The sequence below is a fragment of the Aulonocara sp. 'chitande type north' Nkhata Bay genome, linkage group LG13, assembly GCF_057382095.1.
Source record: "Aulonocara sp. 'chitande type north' Nkhata Bay isolate Kocher_YH1m ecotype deep benthic linkage group LG13, A_spYH_male_GT1.1, whole genome shotgun sequence".
Lineage (NCBI taxonomy): Eukaryota > Metazoa > Chordata > Actinopteri > Cichliformes > Cichlidae > Aulonocara > Aulonocara sp. 'chitande type north' Nkhata Bay.
In genome coordinates this window covers 31,223,801-31,242,803 of record NC_141356.1, presented here as the reverse complement: position 1 = coordinate 31,242,803, position 19,003 = coordinate 31,223,801, and the positions used below count along the sequence as shown (strand labels likewise).

The following is a 19,003-nucleotide window of genomic DNA, read 5'->3' as shown; positions in this document are numbered from 1 at the left end:
AGTGCATGTCCATTAACAACCGTCTTGTATTCTTATAAACGGCTGATATTATTTCTTGTAAGAGAATCTGTATCTTAGAAAAGGCATCCCGGGTGCAGTTGTGTGTCATCTGTGCATGTCACAGAGTGCTGTGTCAGAGCATGGCCTTCTACTGGGCAGCTGTTTCTGTGTACTCCTAACTCTGTCACCCTACCCTTGCCTCAGGCCTCACGGCTGCGACCCACTTGTCGCAGATGTCCAGCTCTTAACTCAGCCTGCTGCCACACCTTACCCGGGTAACAGACCCCTGGCCCCTTCCCCATCCACATTCTTAGACCGGGAACTCCAAGAGGCCTTCCAAGAATGTGAAGAACAACTGGTGTCACTGGGCATAGTCACTCCCACTCAGCCTTGCAGCCCCGAGCCCGGGACGTGGTGCAATGAAGGGAATACAACCGGAAAAGTGATGGCTAACAAGTCCAGTGAGTCATCGTCTCCACCTCCAATCGTTGTCCAGCTAGGACATAGCAACGGGGGCCATGGAAACAGGAATGCACATGGAAACAGTGAGACAGCAGACAGTCAGAAGGATACAGTTGTGTTTAGTTTTAGGGATTACATACTAGGCACTGTGAATAATGATGGGACAGCAGAGACTGAAAACCTGAAAGCAGAAAAAGAAATTAAGACAGATGAAGAGAAGGAAGCACCCACGCATATACAATTAGAAATGCCAACATATTCAGCTGGAGAACAACCAAAACAGGCTGTGTTTAGTGATCATACAAACGATCTAAGACAGGGAAATGCTAATTCCAGTGCATCTGTGGGGGGGAGTAGCACTGTAGACTCTGATGTAGTGATTAGGAAGAAAGACACGGAGGCAAAGACAGACAAAGAAGAAAATCTAAGGTATGATTTCAGTGCTGGTGTTTGTTTTGAAACAAAGGTAGGTAATTCAGCTATGGAAACATCAGAGCGTAGCCCTCGTTTAAGGGATAGAGACGCATTACCAGAGCTGCAATCAAAAGGACAGACAGGAGCAGGCAAGCACACTGTGGAGCAGGAATCAGACCCATACAAGCAGAGTTCAGCTGGTGATAAACAGGCCGCCCAGAGCAAAGAGGCAAAGAAAAAGAGACACAGGAAAAAGAAAAAGATGGAGAAAAGCCCGGAAACTGGGCAGGAGGCACGCACAGCAGTGCAATCTGAAAATGAAGTCATAGATGCTGGAAATCCCACCGATTCACCTTCAGGTCCTGTGATTTGTGGGCAACACCCTGACAACAGGCTTGATTACAAGGAGCAGCTTGAAGGAAAACCCACATCCAGCTCCCTACTATCATCTCCTCATAGCAGTCAGGATCATCTTACTCCCTCAGCCTGTTCACCTGCACCCATGCGGGCTCTTTTGCAGAAGCCTCATCAATCAGACAACCACAATGATCCCCTAAGCAGCATAAATAAAAGCTCCAATGAAAGCCTGCAGTGGGGGCAACATGTAACCGGAGGTGAAACCAGCAACCAAAATATACCCGTGACACATGTCCAAAATACAGCGATCAATCAAGCTGCTTCTAGTGATAAGAGATCAGATACACAAACATGCCAGGCTTCAGTTACAGAAGCAAAAATACTCACACCCGAGAATCACGTCCCACTCTCCAACAGCCGAACTTGTGTGGGAGAGAGTTGCATGGAGAGCGTCCTTGAAGAGGCTTTAGCGGTGGTTACTGCGTTGCCACTGACAACACCCACACTGCCAGAAGTGATAGAAAGCGAGGGAGAGGGAGAAAGCGTGAGGTGTGATTTAGTGGAGAGAGTAGCTGCTAGAGCAGTTGCAGAGAGTGAGGAAGGAGTAGAGGAGAGAGGGACAGAAAAGTGCCTCATTTCTGCAGACGGAGAGAGGGACGAAGTCCTGGGCAGCCCTTCTCGGCTCGCGTTAATCTGTTCCCAGGCAAAATGCTCACTTGCATTGTCAGCCAAAGAGGGACCGGCTGCAGCTGAGGAAAGCTGCACCAGCAAAATGCCACACAACTCGGCCGAGAGCGAAATCAAGGCACCGAGAGAGGCGACCGCTCGGAGTTCGCGCAGAGAGCTGTCACCGGCCGAAGAGGGAGATGCAGAAAAGGAGCCACAGTGCTTAGAGGCTTTTATCAATACTTCTCCCCTTGGGCTACTTACTGGTTCTGATTGTCAGGATCACATTGCCGCGGGATCAAAGAGAGAAGGAGAGGGAGGAGGAGAGGAGGTGGTAGAGAAAGGAGGGCTGGTGAGAGAGCACAGTTCATTCAGCCAGCCAGAAGGCTCTGCTAGTGGGCTGTCATCTGCTCAGACTGAAAGGTGTCCGCCCACCGATGTTGCCGAGTCACAGCTGAAATCACAGAGCTGGAGGGAGTCGATCGCTACCATCACTGAGAGCATCTGCACCGAAGAGGAGCGTCTCTGTCGACCCCGCCGGGAGCACCGTGGCGCAACAATTTCACCTCTCCTCCTTGACGCTGAGCAGAGCTACAGTAAAACAAGCGGAGGCAGACGGGCCGATCTCGATCAGAAGTTAGTGTCAGAGGAAGGGCTGGCTCTGGGACGCACTTTCGAGGAGTCATCCGTCACAGAGACAAACTACAGTCGAGTCTTCCCGTCTTTAATCTCACGCCAGCATTTGATCACTTCAGAGCAAATCCCAGTTAAGCAACAAGCGAGCAACAATCAACAGGTTCAGCCTAGTAGCACAACAGAAGCAGAGACAGTCGAAAGTGCAGCCAAGCTTCAAGTCGAAGCCTATAGCCAGAGCAACAGTGGTAGCACCGCTATGTCTGAAGTCGGTGTGTATCTATGTGGCAGGAGTGGAGGTAACAGAGTTCACTTCATGGATGCAGAGAAGGAAATGGGCAGTTCCTCCGTGGATCTCAAGACCATGCCGGTGCCAGCCCTGGACTGTGCGTCTTTACCCCCGCTGACTGTTCACGAGCAGTTGCGTCATCCTGTTTTTGAGGCCAGCTATACTTTCACAGACTTTCTCAACTCAAAGAAGCCAGACATCCCTATGAATCCAGCTCCTACCAAGGATGAAGCAGCTGCGTTTTCAGAGGCACAGAAAGATGTCTGTTTGGCTAAAGGGGACACGAGGACTAAAGAAACAAAGGAGAACATTGCCACAGATCAATCACATAGTGACAGTTTGAAGACAAACACTGTAGATTCACAGTCGGTGAACAGCTCACAACAGCTTCCACGTCCTGCTGAGGAGACTCAGACTGGTAATAAAGGGTGCTTTGATGTTTTACAACCACCAGGAAGTGCCATCTCTGAGTCAAATCATCTGACATTTGAACTGGTCACAGCAAAGGCAGAGGCGGAGACACAGAAAGATGCTGCAATTGTGTGTTTGCCCAAGGAGGAGGAGGAGATTAGGAAGGTGGTGGCAGAGTCTAAAGGTACAGCTGACATTGACCAGCCTCAGGAATCACCTTTAAGTGCTACTCCTGTCATTCTTGAAGAAAACAAAGGGAACCAGCATAACTGTGCACCTTTAAGTGGTGTTGACACAAGTTCAACATCTGAACCTGTGACCTTGACTTGCGCAGCTCCTCTGCAGATGAAGCATTGTGACCCAGCTGATCAGCCTGTTATGCAATTAGGTGAAAAACCTCCTAACGAGCCAGTTAACCCAGATATTACGAAGGCTGGGGAAGGGCCCAAGTCCCCCACCGGCTCTGCCGATCCCACAAAGGACGCGTGGGTGACTTCAGAAGTGACGGCGTCTGACGAGTCAAGCACGTTTATCGGGCAGTGTGTCAGTAATCCTGCTTTTGAGCTGCAGCCTCCTGGCCCAATGTTGAGTCACCTAGAGTTCGTTACCGACTCTGATGCATCTGTCTCTGAAAAGGCATATAACTGCAGTGCTGATGGTGACAGCAGCAGTGACTCCAGAGAGGTGGATGCCCATAAGAGCCGAGAAGTGACACACACTTCATTAGCACAGCATGCTGAGATCGGCGATGTCTATGTTAACGCTAATGAGGTCTTGCCAAAATTGGAGAATTTAAATTTTGATACTAAAGAGTCTGCTGCTACCAGTAATGTAAATAGTCAGTTATCACAAGAGGAAAATCCGATTCCACCTCAGCCTCCCAGCGATGCAGTGACAAGAAATAAACCTGCTAATGTAATTCCTCTATCTCAAACAGTGCCAGACTCTGCTGGCATTAAACCTATTATTTGTGAAGCCTCCATTAGGGATGACATCACAAATGTCAGCTACCCATTTAACTCCGACCTGCCCGCCAACGAGGTTTATGATACAATTAAAGGGGACAATGTGAAAGAAAACCACACAATGGGAGATCAGACCGCCATGTTGTTTGAAGAGCAAAAGAAACAAGCTAAAGAGGCAGCAATGGATAATCAAAAGGAAGCAGCAGACAGCAGCAAGCAACAGACAGGAAAGACAGGCACAATGCCACAACAGAATAATGAAGCAGATAAAGAGACTATAGAAGAAATTGGAGCCCTGCAGCCACCACACGCATATATGGGACAAAAGAGTGAATTGTCATTAAAGGATGTGAAGAAGGAAAAAGAAATAAAGAACACTTTTGAATCCAAAAGCGAGACTGAAACTTGTTCCTCATCTCCCAGCAGATTTCCGGGATCATCCGAGGACGTGCTGCGTGCTGACTTAGAGTCTAGTAGCGAACCTCTGACTGTTTATGATTCCAGTTTGCGCCAAATTCCGACAGCAGCGCTGGAATGCAGCTCTGACTCTGCACCAGATTTGGGTGCAGCTCTTGGCCAATCACAGTCCACACCAGATCCAAATTGTTTTGCTCAGCAACAGGAGCACCATCAACAGTATCTGGGATCCAGACATCCCACAGAGGCAATGTCAGGTGGCTGTCTAGAGGGGGGAGAAAAGGCTAACGATCAGACCCAGACACTGGTTAAGGGAGTAAAAGGAGCCCCAGAGGAAGGAGACAGCTCTGCTGGGGATATTTGTCAGTCAGGAAGCAAGGATGAGTTAGCAGGTGATGCCAGCATGAGCAATGAAGGAGTGATAAAGTCAGTGAAAGGCGAGGATGCTTCACTAGAGGTTCATAGGTTGCCATCTTCCCTTGATTCAAATGAAATTGATGGGAGAAATGCTTCACCTGATGCAGGGATAGCAGCGGGTTACTCTCATGTAAGTGAGACAAGTCAGGAGACAGATGAGAATGAAAGCCCAGGGTTAGAGGGGTCAGGTAGAGATTTAATGCCAGACACTGGGTTTGTGAGTGATCTGAGTGATAAAGATCAGCAAAAATGTGATCTATCAGCTGTCTGTCAAGAGCAGAGTAGAAAATCCGAGCTGTCAGAGAATCTGGTTGTATCTGTTGAGCCTGTTTCACAGGAACACGAAAGCTCATCTTTTCATATTCCCATTTTAATTAAAGATAGCACAGCTAGTGATGCTATTCATGCAGATTTTTCACCAAGTACAAACCAGGCTGGTGAAATTTCTATGCACACATGCAGCTCTCTGCCAGATCCTGCCGCGCATCCAGAAACTGGAGGAGAGGATTTCAGTGCTGCTGTGGCTCTAAAAAGCACCGGTAGTGAAAGCGTTGCGTGTGAAAGTCAGGATACAGTGTCCAGGCCTCATGGGCTGCAAAGGCCCAATAAAACCTCAGCCACACAAAACAGCCCAATAGAACAAACACCCATAAAAGGGCCTGATGTTGAGGAGATGACAAAGGAAGATAAAGAAGCCTTGGATGAAGGGAATGTTAGCGAGCAGGGTGAGGAACAAAATTGGATAAAAGTCATAGATGGTGGGGCTTTGGGAAAGCAGGGGGTTGTGCATTTAGCAGGAAGTGATAAAGAAATGGGCTCGGGATCAATCACCGTTTTAGGCAACTCCCAAAGTGGGGAGGCACAGATTAGCACGGAGGTTGCTGTTTGTCACTCTGATGGCAACACCGGTCCTTGTAAGGCAAGGGAAAGTGACAGTGATGCAACAGAAAAAATGACTGCGGACGTGGACACAGGCCCATCTGTTGTTTCATCAAAATGCCTAGAAGATTTCGAAACTCTTACCCACTCAGAGAAACCACAAGATGTGGTGCCACTGTCAAAGCCCCCAGATGACACTGTGGTTAAACCCACTGCTGCTGCCTCTCGGTGCGAATCAGAATCACTCGATAGAGCTCCAGCCCGCCGCCCTCCTGCTGAACAAGTAGAAGTTGCTGAAGCAGACACAAACTGGATAAAAGCGCTCAGGGAAGCTGCATCCCATTCTCAAAGCGAACAAGTGAACCCAGTGGATGCCTTAAGGTAAACGAAAGAGCGTGTGCTTATTTAAAATGATCATATGAGCCAAATATGTTAGGAACTGCAGATCAGAGCAGCGCAGTCAGAACCTCACAGTGATACAGATGTATCATGTTGCATGTTAAAGCTCAGCATGAAAAGGCAAAGAAAATAGAAAGAGGAAAGGAACGAATTATGAACTGGACAAACAGCTACATTTTTTTTTTGTGTCTTTTACCAAAGATTTCTGGCATTTTGTTCCCCTAACTTAGCATTCAAGTAGCACCATGTTCAAGGCTTGTTTGAAGGGATATTACAGAGAGCAGTGTGACAATGAATATGAATGAGGAGGTAAACACAGAGCTGCACTTTGTATTAACTCGAGCTCGGGTCAGATGACTGTGCCTGTTGGAGTCTAATGGAAGTAATGCAGCCCTTTATATTCAAAGAGTGACATCAGCCGTGACATCGTCCCTGGTCCCCGGGGCAAGAATGAGCCTTTCTTACACAAAACACACTGCTCAACACAATACAACAACATACCTAGAGCACTTCACCCACACACACACACATTTTTGATTTGTGAGTAATTCCTTGAGCATGTGCTATAAACTAAACAACAAACCCCCCACCTCTTCTCTTCTTCTGTTGTTTTTTTCTCAGACCCTTTCCATCTCTGGAGTCTCCTCAACAAGAGTTTCTCACTCCGACTGAGGAGATAGCAGCTCCCGTGAGACAGGAGAAGACCCCACCACCAGAACTAGCAGCGGAGGAGACAGCAGAGATCCCACCTGTGAATCTTGTGAAGAAGCCAGTAGACCTTCCCAGACCTTTAAAAAAGGCAGGAGATCTCCTAGAATCAGCACATGAGATAGCAGAGCTTTCCAAACCACCGCAGAGTATAAAAGTAGAAGAAGAAGAAACGACAAAGGCAGAGCTTCCAGAAGCAGCCAAGAAAGAAGAAGAAGAGCATCCAGATGAGGTTCAAGAACCAAAAAGGAAGCAAGTTACTTCAACAGAAGTAGTGAATGAGGAACAGGCAAGAGAAAGGACAGATGAGATCCCAGAACCAACAGCTAATGATAATGAGCTCGTAGAACCAGCAAAGTATGAAGAACAAGAAACAACAAAGCCGACTACAGAGTCCCCACAGTCAGAGGAGAAGCCGGTCAGCGAGCTGCCAGTGGAGCTAGTGGAAAAACCTTTAGACATCCAGCCCGTGGAGCCAGCTGAAGTCCTAGCTGAGGAAACTGCAGCGACAGAGGCTGTTCAGGATCCGGCTGCAGAGCTACGGGACAGTGGGTGAGTGTTTTTGTCATATTTTTGAATTGATGCCCACAGTTTCCAGTGGAAACACATTTCACCGCTTTAAGTAAAACAGCCAACTAATGTTTCCTTAGAAACTCCTTTAACCAACAGACTCGCTCTTCTTCACACCGCATTCGGGGTCTGGATTCAAGAAAAGACGTCCATTTAACCCCCAGCTGATCTGAAGTTTTTCTGGTTTAGTGATTTCCCAACTGGAGATCATTTATAATTCAAACAAAGGAGATTTTGTCATAACATTTCCTTTGTACTGATCTATCAGATGCATTTCATTGGAGCGAAGATGTGTGTAAAATAGGGAGCTTTGGGGGACATGTGCTTTACAGGTCAGCTGTGCGTGCCACACATTTAAAACTGATTTCCGTGTGCTTGGAAAACAACCTTGGTGGATTTGTTTTGGCTTTCAGACACTTCAACGGTGTCTGGGTGACTGTTCTGTCTACAGAGGTTTAACAGTGCCTACGAACTAATACGAATCTCAGATGTATACTGATTTATATGTAGTTGTTGAAATTTCCAAGTTAAATAAGCGCTGTAAAGCAGTGTATCAGTCAGTGTTAATGTAAGCATTTCAGCAGCACAAGTTGGACTGACTAGTTCCTTTAGCGAAAAGCCAGATTTCTCACTAGAATTAGGTAAAAGCACAATGCTTTTCCATTTACCTCTCCGTGGGATCCATCCCTTTCGGCCTATCTTCATTAACTCAAATTCCCTTATTTGTCACTGTCTCCGACCACATGCCGTGGAGCCATCCCACATGCCAGATTAGCACTTGCTGCCTGTCAGTCTCAACACTTGTCCCATCACTGCTGTTGGATCCACACAGCATTGTTCAGAGCAGGAAAAAGGAAGAATGTTATTTCCCTGAGGTTTCATCAAAAGATACAGTTACTGTTGCGTACATGTGCCACAGAAACAAACGTGACAGCATATGATATATGATATGATACGCGTGTGTGTGTGTGTCTGTGTGTACATTGTGTTTTTTTTCTCTCCGCCCCCGAAGGCTGTCCGAGCTGTCAATCCTACTCAGTCTGTGCGGCTTTGTGAACTGAAGCTTGTAGTGGGAGGAATTTGGGCAGGCACTCAGCCCCACTGAAGTCATTTGCACAGACCAGACAGAGTGGAACAAAAGCCAGGGTTCAGAGAAACACTCGAGCATGTGCTGCGGTGCGAGTTTGTTTGACAGAGTTAGTCCGAGAGTCAAAGAGAGAGGAGAGGAGGACTGGGACGTGCGGTCATCGGCTCCGCTGTTTTGGAGTTCAGGTCATTTCCATCGCTTACTGTAATTACTGTAACCTCTGAAGTCGTGTGATGGCTGAAATCTGGGTGAGTTGACAAACAGTAGCTCTGGTAGTTTTATGTGTGCATGTGTGTGCGTGTTTGCGTACGTCCTTCCAGGTGGATGCAGCAGATGGTCTGTAGGTAACTAGTTCTAATTATGCTCTGCCTCTGTTGACCTCACCAGATGGGTGGAGGGGAGGGAAGAGCAGAGAGAGACGAAGGGAAGAGAAGGCTTTTCCAGAACTAAGTTGTGAAATGAAAGGTGCACCTCCTCCCATGTTAAAAGAAAAAACAGGTTAGAACACGTTATGCTTCCTTGGAAATCTCCTCAGTAATGGTAAAGATCAACACTAACAATCAAAGTTGTCCATAAATCCAGTCTAAATCATAGCTCTGTGATTTAATAAATGTTTTTGGGTCTTCCAGGAAACATTGAGGGCTCGTGACTGCATTACATAAAAGTATCATATAAATTTTTTTTTTCTAAAAAGCAGCACAGCTAGTTTTTTTCTGTTGAGGAACGCAGGAAAACAGCTGTGACTCTTTAGCCCAGAATGTGGGATATTTCTCAAAACAGAGGTAGGATGTCCTATAACCCACATTGTACTGTAAATAGATGTGTTGCCATGGTAATAGTAGGTTCATCTGCCTGTGCCGGCACAAGTGGAGTAAAAAAAAAACCCACTTTCATGCCTGCCTAATAATACTTTAAGCTCAGCATTGGCTAATGATTATGAAACGCGCATTCGTGTGTTCTTAAACAGTCATCCTTATAAACACTCATTAAACACACTCTCTGGACTTTGTGTCTTGTTATTTCTTGTTGGTCGCTTTCAACTTGTGTGCGTGTGTTTGGCGTGAATGCTGTAGTTGGCAAAGTCATGAGCATGGGCGTTAGAGGATCGGTGCTTTTTTCTGAGAATTGTCATATCTGTGCTCTCTTTGAACTGCCCGTGAGGTGCCTTTGAGTAATGCGCACAGCTGAATTACTTACAGTAAACTCTGTATTGAGCAGACTCCAGGTGTTAATGCCAACAGTAGAACTAAGCTGTTTGATGTCTGGCTGTAAATGAGCACATGTGCTCCATCTAATTTGTTCATCCCACTCTGGAAGGAGAAGCCTCTGTTACTTCATGCACGTTGGATCTGGAGGCAGAACCCGGCTGGAAATCGCCAGCTGTTAACCTGAGCGGGTCAGCTGATATTAGCTACATTTAGAAGGCAGCGAGTCAGAAAATACAAAATGTTTTTGTCTTCATGCCCCCCAGGACTGCTTTTGTCCATCTTCGGAGGCAGCAGTGAGCTTTATGACACTTTTATGCTTCTATTTTCAAACTGCATGTGCCAAGTTGGCCGCAGATGCTGGCACATGTATAGCTTTGGCCTTCTGGTGTAAGTTTCTAATTGTGGGTAAAAAAAAAGAGAGGAATGGGACCAAATTAAAAACAGAAAAAAAATCTGATTTGAACTCAGAGAACATTAAAAATCATGTATGCAGTGGCCTTGCATCAATTAGAAAATTCCCTGCTTTGTAGTGGAATGATAATAACCACATTGTTAAATGTAACCTGTAACTTGCTGCGCCCTTAAGAAAAGCACACACCCTCATTAAATGCTATTAAGTTCAGGCTTTGCTGCGGAGAGAGAGGGCGAATAACTGAGCTCTGTTTCAGTCTGACACGAGCTGGCAGGGGCATTTAAAAAGTGCAGCTCAGCAGATGGTTGAGCGTAAGCACACGATTCATGTGCTTTACTTTATGGAGGCATTGTGAAGCTCTATTTTCCAGAAGCGACTACTGGGATATTTTTAGCACTAAACAGGAGGCATGCCCCAAGTGGGGAACAGCTGCAAGGGCGTCCATCGCCTTGCCTGTCAGATTAGAAGAGCCTACCACTCCTGATAAGCAGGGCCTGGATCAGTGCCAAATCCACTCCACCAGGTGGCCGATGATGACAGAGCCGCACTCCCTCAAGTGGGCTACTTCTCCGTAGGGCAAGCATGGACTATCGTGTAAGGGGAGCGATGAGAGAGGTGACAAAACGTTCTTAGGATGGTTGGAGCGAGTCTTCTGTTTTTCAAGTCGCTGCTAGGTTTAAGTGATGGCACAGAACAGAGCGATCCTCCTTACATTTACTCTGCTCTGTGGTGAGTTTACTTCATGGGCCATTTGGATGGGAATTTGGAGAAAAACTGAGTGGGAACTCCAAATTTCCAAACTTGGCTTTCTTGTTTTGGTCTGTTTGTTGATGTTTTGTGTTCCCTCCCATGCAGGCCCTCCCTCGGTGACAAAGTAGAAAGCGGTCACCTGGCCCCCGCCTCTCCTCAACCACTACCCTCCGATCACCACCTCCTTCCTACTCACTTCCGAGACACCGCAGAGTTCCCTACCTCCGTCCCCACACTTCCAGAGGGTCACACACTTGAAGCCCTACCAACCCCGCCTGCGTCCCCCTGTCCTCCTCACCCAGCCCCTGCCTCCCCTCCTGCATCTTCTGCTGACCCCTGTGAGGATGTTTACCCCGCTTCTGCACCCTGCCATATCCCTTTAAGGTATGAACATGTGGCTGCTCCTGAACCTCTTCATCTTTTTGGCACTTGTAAAAAGGTGATGTGACTGTGTGTTCTCATTCAGTCCTTGACGTAGATTTGCTGACACTTGTCTCTTTAGCGTGCTTCACAAAAAGTAGTCTTCTCCTTATCCTGTTAACTGTCATTAGGTTCAGGTCAAATTACAGCATTAAACTGACATCTGGCACACTTGATTAACAAGTCTTGATTCTTAGAGGTACTAAACAGAAAACTAGTCAAAATCAATCATCTATCCTGTTCAAATATTCAAAGCTAAAGGACTATTTTAGCATTGTGGTTAATATTCTTATTATATTCTGTCTTCGCATATCTTTGTGTGCTTGAATATGTCTTTGGTGGCTGCACACTTTTTTCCAGTGAGAAGTAGACGCACATCAAAAAAGACACTATTATCCTTTGTGCAAACCAAGAAAAAAAAGATAAAATGTGTTGTTTTTTCTTGTGATTGGGGAGAACTGGGTTATATTTTGTGTCTTCGGGCTAAGTTAAGCTAACTAGCTACAAGCTCCTGCTTCATATTTACTATGAAGGTGGCATCAGTCATATCTAATTGTCAGCAACAAAGCATTAGGTGTGTTTGCTTAAATATTGATTTATTCCTATATGAAAAATTGTGACATATATTTCCTGACAGTGCTGGCCATATATAGATAAATGATACACAGCATTGTTGACATTTTCTATATAAAGAACCACAGCTATGTGAACACCCAGTCTCATTACACCACTGACAAAATTACAGTATACCATTGCTATGCATGTCCACCACATGGACTCAAAGAAAATAAGATTTGCAAAATGTGAACTTAGTGGTCATGGAAAGCCAAATGCATACTGTATAATTGTGGCTTGTTAATGGTGAAAATAGCAGAAACACCAAGACAAAATGTACCTATTGATGCTTAAACATTCCGCAGTTTTTACTATTGCAGTGCAGTCTAACCAAGTAGTCCTTTAATGTGGTATAGCACATATCTTGACCTTTAACTGGCTGTTTCAACTTAAGAAACATTATTTTTCTCACTGAATTACTTGACACTGTGATTACTATTTTATTGTTTCAAGTATAGTTTATTCATTTAAACATTCCCCCGCAGCCGCTTTTGGCCTTTGCAACTGTATCATAGACTTTATTATATTAGAAGGAATGACTCAGCCACTTTCCCTGTTGCAGTGTCATTTACCACCAGCAGAGGGTTTGCAGAGTCCAGTCTTCATGTTGTGTTGCCAGACTGTGTCTGCACTCTGCCGTCTGGATGCTGCAGTAACCTGGAGCACACATGAATACACCTCAGCTCTCCTGTGCCGGATTATGCACATATGCTCAATTAGAGCAAATGACCAAACCTGTTTTCTGCACATTTGGTTGTGGCAGATGTAAACTGTGTGACTGTTCAGCTTTGTGAGCATACCCCTCACTAAGAGTTGATTTTGAGAATGCAAGGCGAGCATATTGATGCTACATTATTTATATCTGAGAGGCCTGTTAGATAGAACTGGAGAGGAGTGGAGCACCAGTGCGGCAACATTGACTGAATATTCTGATTGGATGCTCGAGTTTCCCATTTATCTGCACGCACAGCAACAGTGCCAGTGCGGCTGTATATATAAATTTAATCTGTAGATTGCGTTTTGAGTTATGTGCACTGCAAAAACACCTCTTAAACACAGGTTATTATAGTATTAGAGTGCATGTGCCACACCCTCTCTGCTCCTAGACATTAATTTGACTTATACACTGGGCAGTATTAAAACTATTTTTAATTGAAAATTGACCTTTATAGCTATGAGGTAATGAAAATGCCAATACGTCAAAAAACAAAAACAAACTTATATTTTGTCCCTTTTTCATAAATGACTCATTGATTTTCAAGAGTAATAATTATATCACATTGAGATGAATGCAACAGAGCCAAAACAAATATTCTGAATAATTAATCCGTTAAAGCCTCCCACACATCTTAGAGACATGCTTTTTTGTGTGAAGTAAGTTCCTGACAGCTGACGGGATTCTGGCAAAAGCCCTCAAAACAAAAGCTCCTCCCATGCTGTTACATTAATTGGCAATTCATGTATTTCAGAATATGGACAAAGCAAGATTATAGGATTTAAACAACTCACGCTCTTCTTTGAAATGTGTTTGTGGCAAATGTGTTCTCGCCGCTATTTTACGTGACCACATGACTGTAATCAGGATACTAGACTGATGGCTATCTCAGCTCCAATTTAACAGCTTCTTTTTCATTTTGAGGTGCTCCACTTACTCGCCTGCTCTCGTCTTTTACTTAAACAAAAAGAAATCCCACTGAATCTCAAGGTGTGGTGGAGGAGTGTACTGTAAGTGCCAACCCGAGGAGTCAGTCCCACAAGTGATTAATGGGAGGAATGCAGGTTTTTCTTGGCATATAAGAATTAAAGCTTGAGACTACTCTGCTCAGTCAGCAGCTCTAAGGCAGGAGGATCAGAGGAGCATGTGTCGTCATCTAAAGTCAAGATTCCTGTAAGATGTATCCTAGAACTTCTTGATTTAATGGAACGAAAGCATAGCTATTCCAGTCTCCCTGTACTTAGGAGTTACACTACAAACATGAACAAATGCGGAGTTAGTGTCCCATTTTCGATTATTGCCACAGCTTTGTCACTGGTAACATATTTGTCGGTGACCCCTCGTGCACAGTGGATGGGAGCGTTGTGACCCGGAGGTGAACACTCCAATCAGGAGGCGAACTCTCAGTACAGCTTTGATTTGCAGTGACCCAGTGACCCATGGAAGCAAAAAGCCCCCTACTGCTTACAGAGCCATGGATCGTTCTACAGCTCACTGCTGAGGGCCAAATTTTTGTGGTCTCTTATGAAGTTTTTTTTTTGGTGCCACATTATTCGATATATAATTGGTTTTGTTTGTTTTTTAACTTTGAGACTTTACTTGCTCTCAATGTGGACCCGCTACACTGAAGTTCCTTTCATAATGAATCTTTCTACATCATAAAATTCTAGTTATGCTTTAAATGATTATTTTCCAACATGTCCTGCATTCTTCTAATCATATTTAATGCAGACAAAGCTGTATGTTGTGGATTTTTAATACACCTAAAGTTCATTTTGAAAGGACTTCAACAAGGCTATATATACATATTTATATTGTATATATGGATTGTGATGACCTGATTCTTCTTGAGTGGCGTTATGAATTTTTCAGATAAATCTGCCAGAGCTATATCTTCCAGTGCCTGAGTCTGCTGAATTTTTCATTTCTTTATTTTTTTCAGCGTGCAGTCGAAGCTCAAGTTTAAGGCCAGGCCCTTAAAGCTGCGACAAAAGGTGGATGTTTATGTCAGACATTCAATATGACAGGAACATGTACTCCACAAACAGCACTGCACTAGATACTACAGCCTGTATATGGAATCATCTAGAACTTGTATGTGCTGAAGTCTCAAAAGGAGTAGAAAAAGAATAGAAATAACATCTTCTTTTGTTTTTTTACTTAATTTCTCTGCACAGAGATTAGTTTCCATTTTCCAGATGTGCTAGGCTCTCTCCTCTTTTTTTGGTTTTACCTTGTGTGTCGACCATGTTCACCATGCTTCTGTCTTTGTGTAAAGCCTCTCCACTCTTCAGATGAAACATCACATATTATTCTAAGTGCAATAAAAGACCTAGTGAAGGTTCCACATAATGCCAGATGGGGAGACTTGTCTATACATGCTCCCACCCAGCACACCCAGTCTCCACCCACTTTCGTGTTGCCCCCCTTCCAAAGCATCCAATCTTGGGGGAACACTGGGCGATCAATATTTTTTAGAAGGGGTCTGTGTTGTGAGTTGTGGGTTTTGAGTTTGCTTGTCCCCTCGGGTCGTGGAATATCGATTGTCATGCCCATCAGAGTCTCAGATCACATCGATATTCTTTGTGAAAATCAGGGTTAATGGACTCCCATGTTTACATGCAAACACTTCCCCCTTTCAAATGCTGTGTTAGGTTTTGGGGGCGGAATTGGAGATTCCCCATTTCATTGTGTTTTTTTTGTCCTCCCAGGCAAAGATAAGATACCTGATACCTCAATACAGCAACTCACTGTGACTACCAGTCCCTCGGGCTCATGTTATTGTAGTGAGTCCTCAATTCCTCACGTTCCCATGAGTCTACAATGGATTTATTCTTCTCATATTTCCAGTGCCTCTCTTTCCTATTGCTCATTGACAGTCAGTAGGAAATATATTGTTTCTACTCTTATTTCCATTCTTTGTATGTCACACAGAAATGCATTAAAAAAAATTTTTTTTCTTTGTTTTTATAATTTGTGTTTTTTTTCATAGAGGCACTGTTCGACTGTCTTCAAGGGAAGACTATAGTGGAGCTGAAGTTGAATAACACACATTCACACTCACGCATAGTTTCTCAGAGTCTATTGTTTACCCCGTGCATCACTCTGGTTGGCTAAGCCGAGTGCTGGAAGCTTCCATTGTGTGAAAAGGAGGCACAAAAATGACATTTTCACTATGCAGCTCATTGCACGAGTCAGAGGGACCCTGGCAGGAGAGAGCCAAATTTGCAAGGTGCTGGTAATGCGGGAGTGAGGGACAAACAGAGTGAAGGGGAAAGCGTCTCTTAATCAGACTGGATTTGGGGGGAGAAACTGCTATTGTTTGGCTCCCCCATAGTTGCAGTAGCAGATGAAAAAAAGAAAAGAAAAGCTGCTTGTCTTTTTAAAGGCACAGGAGGCTGGTGTCAGGGGAGAGAGTGAAGGAAAGAGGGGGGAGGAGGCAGCGAGAGCAGCAACACCGCTCAGCGATCTCAGCAACCAAAGAGACAAGAGGCACCTCTGAGAGACTTGCATGAAAACAGGATTACACTTACATCCTTTTTGTTTTGCTTCATTCCCTCTTTTACATCCTGCTCTTGGATATTTTGTTCCCTCCTGTAGCTTTATTTAACGCCAGATGTGAAGCAGGAACATTCCCCGTCTGTAGAGGTGTAGAGGATCGGGGATGAAAAGTGAGGAGCCCTTAATCATCCCGTGTTTTGCTCCTGATGCGAGAAGCTCGCTCATCCTCTGCACTGCAGCACTGTACGCTCAGCCAGCCTCCGGTACAGGCTCCCTGCCTGCCTGCTTTGCAAGGATCACCATCAAAAGGAGGAAGGAGTTTTGGGGGTAGCAGGTGGATGTGGAGGGTGGCCGGAGAACAGGAAGAGGCAGGGGGGGGCAGGGGTGCTGAGCTAGTTGAGGATGGGAGCCAACGAGTCCATGGAGCAAGGACAGAGTCCCTGTCCCTCTCAAGAACACATGTGAGTGAACTTAACTTTAACTCTTGCATCGCTGCTCAGTGTGGCGTCTGAAGATGTTCAGAGGTGTGATCAAACCCATTAACAAGGAGAACAACATCATAGATCCATTGAGAACTGAGGTGTACTGACATGTGGTGTGTTTGTTTTCTATGAATTCATGGCTTTGCCTTAGTCTTTCATGCCACACGAATGCTCAGTGTGCCGTCACTTGTGACTATAGGTGCATACAGGGCTGATTGTTGGTTATGTCACTGATACGGCTGAGAGATGAAGGCTGAAGACAATCCCTGTGGCTCACTTTTTTGTTTCCCTCCTCTGTTGTTGTTGTTTTTGAAACCTTCCCACTTCAGCCTATTAGCTCTTCCCTATGCATTCTGCCCACAAAACCTTTCCAGCCTGTAACGCTCCTGTGTAGCCAGCTGAGGATGCCAGTATTGTTTTGTTGTTTGCTATTGTGATGTCAACAAGGATGAGGAAATCGGAGCACGTGTGCATGCAAATGCACATCGTTTTGCCTGCGACTACAGTACGGATGAGACCTGGCTCAGCAGAGCCAGAATACAGTGCAGCAAGTACTGCTGGGAAGCTGGTGGGGTGATGTTTCGTTCTCTGGGAAGGAGGACGCGTCTGACGCGCTGGGAGTGGGACGTGGTGACTGTGTTGAAATAGAACACGCTGCATGTGTGTGTGGCTGCGTGTGTGGGGTGGGAGGGAGTTACCACGGGAATATCAGTGGATGAGAGAAAGGGAGTTAGAGGGAGCGAGACGGAGCAAGAGTGCTCCACTTTGCTTTGTTTTATTTATAACTCAGACACACTACTGCGCCCGGAGGAGCAACAGAGGAGAGAGATCAGGGAAATGGACTGAACGCTGGTGTTTGTGTGCTGTAGAAATTAAAGATTAATGGCATAATAAAGTCATTTTTCATCTTAAAGTCCTACAAAGTCTAGGCCTCGGAGGACTGGATACTTTTGTATTAATATTCACAACTCACTGCTGTGAGCTTTTATCACAGGCTAGCTGTAATAAAAGTCAGCAGCTATTTTTCTTAAAGGTGTGCAGAGCTTTCCCAACCATTAATAGTACGACTTCTACTTTACTCCATCAGTTGTGGAACACTGTTTAAGGCACTAATAAGAAGCTTTCACACATCAAAACATTATATGTTACTAATCGGAGTGTAAGAAAAAAGACCAAATTACTGACTTTTAGTTCTTTTCAGTCACATTTTATTTTAAAATGTAAAACAAGAGTCCAAGCTCTTTAATCATTAGTTATTATTAATCTCTGGTTCTCATGTCCTGTCTTTCTCCCTTCATCCTTAACTGATTATACCAGATGGCTGCTTCTTCCTGAGCCTGGTTCTGCTGGAGGTTTCTTCCTATTAAAAGGGAGTTTTTTCTTTCCACTGTCGCCAAGTACTTGCTCATAGGGTGCCGTCTGATTTTGGGGGTTTTCTGTCTATTACTGTAGTGTCGTTACCTTACAGTATAAATCATCTAGAGGTGACAGTTTTTGTGATTTGCTGCTATGTAAATAAAATAGAATTTAACTGAATGAGGACTGGGGCATTGTCTCTCGCCTACCTTTGCTTTCCAAGGTAGGAGAACGAACCAAGCATCTGATCTCATAATCCAAATGGAGAGAGATGTTGCAGCCCCCTACTTGCCGATCACCTGCTTTACTGGCGTCAGCCTGGCCTGTTGCCTTTTAATGCGCCATCTGCTTACAGTCATTGGTCAGATTAGGCTAAGTGTGGTATTACTCATAAAGATTATCTTAGCCTGACATTCTATCTTAATGGCTTCCTTGTTCTGAGACTTTGGACAAATGACCCCAGATTACAGGTGATCGCTGATCAGAGTTGACGTCAGCCTGGATGGAGATGAGAGACGAAAACTTCAAACCATCTGCTGTTTGAGAGATTATTTTGATAGTGCAGGTTCAGTAATCATTTGCAGATGTCATAGTTGTTTGTTTTTTTTCCACTGTAAATCCTCTGCAGGCTGCTCCCTGTTAATCCCATCCTAGAAACTGTGCACGTGCTTTTGTAAAATGAAAATAGGTTGTAGCGTACAGTGGCTATGATGCAATATTTCATATTCAGCCTCATTCATCAGTAGGATAAATGTGTCGGCGCTCCCTCTGTTGGCCTCTGTAGTTAAACTATCTAGGACAGGCATAGTATGCCTCTATATTTCATTATGATGCCATATTTTCCTCTTCCTTCTCTGTTCCTAGTATAGA

The 19,003-nt window shown here is 44.9% G+C and overlaps 1 protein-coding gene across 16 annotated transcripts in view; it reads left to right on the top strand.

Moving 5' to 3' along the window:
• tacc2 (transforming, acidic coiled-coil containing protein 2) overlaps positions 1–19,003 on the top strand; it is a 47,303-nt gene that overhangs the window by 10,339 nt on the left and 17,961 nt on the right. For 13 of the 16 annotated variants that reach the window (XM_086259874.1, XM_086259879.1, XM_086259878.1 and 10 more), the window contains 3 exons: positions 205–6,291; positions 6,931–7,569; positions 11,150–11,428. In XM_086259874.1, coding sequence (XP_086116000.1) covers positions 205–6,291; positions 6,931–7,569; positions 11,150–11,428 — 7,005 coding nt within the window. The remainder of the gene's footprint in view (positions 1–204; positions 6,292–6,930; positions 7,570–11,149; positions 11,429–19,003) is intronic. The other 3 variants (XM_086259889.1, XM_086259888.1, XM_086259890.1) reach the window with 2 other exon arrangements.